The following is a 6,437-nucleotide window of genomic DNA, read 5'->3' as shown; positions in this document are numbered from 1 at the left end:
TAGAGGTGCCCAGGCAGGTTCTGGCGCCGCGGGCAGCTGCGCTTTTGGGGAGCTCTCAGCTAGGCCGCAGCTCGGCCCACCAGGCCAGGCAGGCCACACGGCAGCCCACCTCTGCCAAACCCCTGCCTCCGCAGGGAGCTGCAGCTGGGAGAACAGGGGAGACAAGGTGCCTGCTATGGCAGCAATTGCATGAGATTGATGGCTATGAAATTATGGGCTTGGAGATAAACAGGAGAAAACCCCAGGAAAAAAAAAAAAAAAAAAAAAAAAGAGTAAATTAGCATCGTGGTCTTACAGAAGGCCTAAACCAGTTCTTGGGGCGTTATCATGTCTAGCAAGAAAAGATGATTGGGTAGCTTCCAAAAAGTTTGCTGATGCTGGGGGGCAATGATGGAGATCAACACAATATAGATAAATACAGAATCCTTCTTATGGGACTCCAGGAAGAGTCTTGTCTTCCTCTGTAATAAAGAACATGTTGCCACTACCGTGGATCGGTAATTCATACAGTAGCAAATGTGAAAAGGACATTTTTCAAAATTCCCTTACAGTCTGAAGTTTTTGCAAAGATAAGCTTTGCTATGCAGAGTATTTCACATTTATTATTGTGGCATCTGTACAGATTTTGGTGAAGAACATTACAGAAGACAAAACACTTGTTTCCAAGAGTTACTCTGAGTTAGAAGCATGTGAGGGGCAGCTGGACAAAGGTTGCAGGAATTCAGTTGTGAGTGCTTTGTGCAGGAATATGTATCATGGTGTGGTTTTGAGTTAAAAAGGGATTAATAATAAGTAAAGTGAATTCTATATACATTTGGGATGACCTTGAAGTAGTCTGTAAACAGGAGAAACTGACTAACAAAGGTGGCCTGCTGGTAGTGCATTCAGGGCGCACATCTGGTAAGAGATAATTAGTCACTCTTTGGGGCTCTAGGAGAATTTTTCAGCATATACATACTTGGGACTACGTCTGTTTCAGCAGCAAACTTAAGAAGAAAACTGAATATACTGCATATGAACATCCATTATCTATTTTTATATATATATCATACTGACATTTTACTGGAGTTTTAATATTTTTCTCACTGCTATGTTATACTGAAACAGAAATTTATCTGAGACCATTTAATGAAAATGTTCAAACATCTCATTTAAATGCCTGTGGTTGTTAATATATAGCCCAGCAGTGTTCAGATGGCTTCCATCCTTCATCACCTTGTCTTTCTCTGAAATTCCTGACCTGGTTCTGCCCATTTTAAGTGCAGTGTTAGAGCACAAGAAAAATATTTTCAGATGCATTCTCTCAAAAAATAAATTTGTTTCTGTCAAGACATTTTTCTCCAAATTTCAAAAATTTTATTTTCATGAATAATTAAGAAAATAAGGAAAATCTGAAGACAGACAAACATCAAGAAAAACAAACTTGGATGTAACACATGCTTCTTATGAGACTGTAAGTTTTCAGGTACAACACACAAGGATTCAGGCTCTGGTGACAGGACTTCCTCCAGCTCACCAATGCTGTATGTGGGATGAACCTAGACACGTTCAAACCCTCATCTATCAGCAATAACCAACAATTCTATAAAGTTGCAGCAATTGTGGAAAAGGATTTTTTTTTTTCTTGCAAGGAAACAGGGAGCATGATGCTATTTGCTAACAGCACACAGATATTTTGGAGTTACCCAGGGATCCTTACTCTGTGCCAAGAGGGGTAAAGAGATGTCATTGCCTCATGTGAAGCAGGCAAAAAATTACTGTTATCAAGCCATTGTCCCAATTTTAGAGCCTCTGCAAAGTGTGGAAATCCAGGAAGATCCAAATAGTGCATCCTACATTTTCCCTGGATAACCAGTGCAAAGAAAGGACTGGGCACAGGGGCAGCAAAGGCTAAGGGTTCCTCTGTCAAACACAACAAACAGCACTTTTATGCTTGGTATCCTTTCCTCCCTTGACTATGGAAAAGGAGATGCAGATTTGTGGATGGGGCTGCACAAGCCAGCACAGGGACACTCCGGTTATATTCTAGCCAGCTGCTGCTGCGAAGACTGCCATGTAGCAGAAGTGCATCCAGGCTAGCTTTCAACTGTCATGGCACTCAGGGCTGATGCTCAGCGACTAATCTCCCCACTGCAGCAGTGTTGAGTTAGCATGACTACCTGCCCAAGTCTTTGCCCATGCTCTCAGGCTGGTTTTGCAGCTCCTGCTGAGGCCAGCATCTAGCCCAGATAGACTGCCCACTGCCTCCAAGCTGTCCTGGTGAAAGCTAGCTTGTATTTTTCTACATTACAGGGCAGCAGCAAAAGCAAGACTATAGTGTTGACATACCATGTGGCTCTCAGACCCCAAGTGCAACTTTATTTAGACAGACCAAAAATATAAATAGGTAAATAAAAAAAAAAATCTGGGTGATTTTGGAGAGAGCTGCCTCGAGGGTCCGTATTTCTCACACTCACTCAACTAGGATACCTTCATTTTGCCTTTCTCAGGAGCGGCTTCATGGATGAGAGGCTGCTCATCCCCATTCACTGAGAGGATCCTCTTTTCTGGTGGCTGCTCCTCAGGCTGGCGCGCGATCAGAAGACGACAGGTAAGGAGGATCCCAAAGACTAGGGCATGGGCGTAACGCTTGAGTGGATCCCCCACTAGCTGGTGGAAAAAGAGCACAGCCAGTACAAGGAGGAGGAGGAGAAAGTTGGCCACATCTTTGGGGCGACCAGGCACCAGTGTCATGACAATGCCACAGGCCACTTCTAGGGCACCGATGCTCTTGCGGAGAAGGATGGAGCTGACTCCCATCTTCTTTAGCATGGGGAGGGCCCGCACGTAGCTCTTGTATGCTCGTTTCTGAAATCAAGCAGTAATAGCGTAGAACACCATAACGTGAGAAAGTAAAGGCAAAGGTGACTTCCATTGAAACAGATTGGTGTGTAATATGACCTAAAGGTCACTTCAATCATCACAGACCCGTCTGGCACAATATCCAATCTGTACCCCTAAAGCTTCTGCTGGAGGGATATTAACACCGTCAGCCTGCACTTCCCCCCTTATAAGCTGTTGTCTCCTTGCTGTAAAACAGTTTTGTAACCAAGCACTCATCTTTGGAGCTAGGACCAGGCCAGGTGTACCGTCTCCTGAAATCTGAAGTTATAATTGCTAGAATTAGCAATGCAGAACCATGTTGTTGAAAAAAAACCCAACCCTCTCTCTTTAAGAGTAGCTTGTCCTTTGTAATTAAATAACAGACCTAGTCCCTGCAAAGCCAAGGCACAGGAAGTAAAAACGGAAGTCTTTCTACCTCATGGCAACTTAAAATACCCCAGTGTTTATGGGCAGTACAATCTTAGCATGGGACTGGATATTAGAGCTGAGATTCACCAACCCTATCCTGTGCTTGCATACCTTTATGATCCTTTCTTTCCTCAGATGAAAGCAAGCTGACATTTGACATCCTTTGCTCCCTGGTTTATGCTGGATTTAGAAGCAGTGTAAGTTGCAAGCCTCAGCCTGCTTACACGGCTGCCTCATTTTAGGGAAGAAACCACCTCTGTCCTTACACACGCTCCAGTTCTTGCATTTGAACACTAGGTGCTCCTGGGTTTATTGTTTTGTTTGGGTTTGTTGTGGTTGGATGCTGAAGACAGGATTTTTTTTTTTCTTTTTCAATCAAGTACTTTCTTTTTTTTGTATTTTAATAAAGCTTGTAGTTATTTGAGACATTGAAATTACTTCCACTTACACTTGAGTATACTATCCCTGCAGATACTCTTGCCGTTGTGTTCTCTGCTTTCTGATCAGGGAGAGAAATGGAAGCCAAATCTCAGGTACAGAGTTGTTCAGCTCTCACAGGCACTGATCAGATTGTAGGTTTACTTCCATGTGATTTTGGAAACCTGCACTGCAGGCACACAGAACTTCCCCACTTCTCTGTAAATTTTGCAGCTTCCTTCTAAGAGGAGCTGACTCTTCACATGTGGTTAAAAAATATACAGCGTTGTAATCTTTGCAACTAAATAACTGAAGATCTTATGACACATTTAATCTTAAGTGTATGCATTGTAAGGATGCATTTTAAACCTTTGGTGAATAAAACCTCAGAGCAGAGCATTTTTTAAACAATTGTGGGAAATACAGCTTTATAAAGAACTGTACTATCAGCATGTCCTAGAATATTCTGGTATTTTAAGTATTTTAATAGACAAATTAGTGCATCTGGTTTTTGTTGTATTAAAAACTGCAAGTTTGGTGGTGTAGGCAGATAACAGAGGTTCTCTATTGCTCGGGCCAAGAAGCCATGCTTATTGATTGTCAAGATTGGGTTTTCACTAACAGTCTCCATTACATGACAGACCACCCTGCTGTGCAGTGCAGCAACAGCATGAAAGCCGAATGAGCCATGAACATGCTACAATACGGGCTTTTAAGAATGATGGTGTTGTGGAATATCCGAGTGCCTCTGCTTTCTCTCTGTAAAAACAGAGATCATTCCTACCTGTAGGCCTGACTCTTCATAAAGCAGAAATGGACAGAGAAACAAAATATTTTACAGAGCAAGGATTCGGCAATGCTTTTAAAGCCTCAATACTTTTTTTTTTCCCCCCCCTTATGTAGCAGAAGCTTAAGAGCTTTGTTTTCTGGGCACTTTATCTCAGTCTCTTGTTCCTGAGTTACTTCCTAGTGATTCTTCTCTGCAAGATCCCTGTGCTGGGTTGCAGACAAGGCACAGAGATTCAGATGTTATTTGAGAGCTAAGGAAAAGCAGCTGGGCAGGTGGAGCAAGGGGAGAGAACAGAATGTGCTGGAAACTTCCAGCACCATTTTCAGTGGCACAAAAATTATAACAATACTTTTCAGCCACTGCAATAAATATAATGGAGGGTGGAAGGGAGGGCAGCAGGACAATTAACAAACATAGGCAGGGAAGCAATATCTGGCAGCCAGTCCCTCACCTGGTTGCAGCTCACAGCTGGCAAAGCTGTGCAGCAGGGTTCACCCTGAGCAGAGAGGAGCATAAACTAGCTCTGAGTGACTTCTCCTTCCTCTCCTCACTCCCTTCCCATTAGGCAAGGGAAGGAGAGGCTTATTTCCCAGGCTAAAGACGATAATAAGGTGACTGTGAATAAAGTCTTCTTGTGCCAGATAAGAATCTCAAAGCATTTCACCATCATTAATTAATCCCTGCACAAGTCTGGTGAGGTGGGGACAGTCAGTGTCATTATCCTTGCTTTAAAGCCCAGAATTTTGAGGATGATCATCTGGCTGCCAAAGCAGGGATCTGCTTTTCCTGCCCCCAGTCCAGGGGGTAGATATTCTCCCAGGGATCAGCTGTACCTGCCTGCTGTATGTCTGGCACTTCTTCAGACCCTGCTTCTCAGAAGAGACCCTTGTCGTTCCCATCTTTTTGCAGGCATCAGTGTGCTGTGCTACCCTGTCCTCCTCGCCTTCCCTCCCTGTCCTTATCCACAAGAGGCTTCTCCATGGATAGGCTCAGACAGAGCCCAGGCAAGGGTTGCCAGGATATCTTCGGCAACTGCGGATTATTTGTTTGTCTCCCTGTCCATCAAATAAGGAGACAGTTAAGCTTCTTCCCTCTCCCTCCCGTCGCTCGGGGCTCCAGAGCAGTCGCCGTCTGCGTATCCCACGGCAAACGCGGCTTCTGCTGCAAGGCGGAGGGGAGAGAGCAGTAACGCGTTTCCCTCCATGCTGCCACTGCCATACTCACCATCTCGTTGTAGGCATCTCTGCTGAGCCGAGGGGTCAGTTTGATGGTCCCCATGAAGACAAAGAAGAGCCCCAGGGCCACCGAGAGGGCGATGATGGTGATAGTCCTGGGAGATGCCATGGAGCCGCTGGGAACGGGTCCTAGCGAGGCCTTCTCACTCTGGCAGCCAGCCCGGGCAGGAGGTAGCCAGTCACCATTGAAGGAGATGAGGAATAAAGCTACCGAGGATGGCAGCGGGAGGGAGGGAGATTCAGCCTCCTCCACTCAGCAACCTCCGGGTCCTAATGCCCGACGGCCATGCAGCCAGAGCCAGGCAGCTCTAGCACCTGCTGCTGACTGATGAGCGTTCCCACAGCTCCTACCATTAAGTCATCCTCCGTTTCCATGCACGTTCCATAAATTACCCACAGAAAGCTGAAACTGAGACAGTTCCAGGGATGTGGGGTAGCAGACAAATGCATAGCACACTTGCTCACTAGTGGGAAAATGAGGACACGTTAGCAGAGGGCACAGGAGTAACAATGTGCTATGGAGGAAAAGTGGTCAGAGATCTCTTGTACATAGGCAGCTTTCAGTTTCAGGTACTCAGATACTAGCACACAGTAAAAAAAAAAAAAAATTGTTTAATATATTTGCCCCAGAAAAGCAAAAAAAGATATCTTGCTCCCCCCTCTCCTGGAACCTGATACCCAAAAGTGGGGCCACTGTGCCACCC

The 6,437-nt window shown here is 45.1% G+C and overlaps 1 protein-coding gene across 1 annotated transcript; it reads right to left on the bottom strand.

Annotated features, from left to right (window-relative positions):
• Positions 1-2,335: 2,335 nt before the first annotated feature.
• Positions 2,336-5,939, bottom strand: TMEM35 (transmembrane protein 35). The gene is made up of 2 exons (XM_010087959.1): positions 5,723-5,939; positions 2,336-2,847 (listed from the first exon to the last, which is right to left on the bottom strand). Exons 1-2 carry the CDS (start codon positions 5,840-5,842, stop codon positions 2,461-2,463), a joined length of 507 nt encoding a protein of 168 aa, XP_010086261.1. The 5' UTR covers positions 5,843-5,939; the 3' UTR covers positions 2,336-2,460.
• Positions 5,940-6,437: the final 498 nt, after the last annotated feature.

The sequence above is a fragment of the Pterocles gutturalis genome, unplaced genomic scaffold (assembly GCF_000699245.1).
Source record: "Pterocles gutturalis isolate BGI_N339 unplaced genomic scaffold, ASM69924v1 scaffold41976, whole genome shotgun sequence".
NCBI lineage: Eukaryota > Metazoa > Chordata > Aves > Pterocliformes > Pteroclidae > Pterocles > Pterocles gutturalis.
Note: the sequence above shows the minus strand (reverse complement) of the source record. Positions and strands in the feature narration are given on the sequence as shown.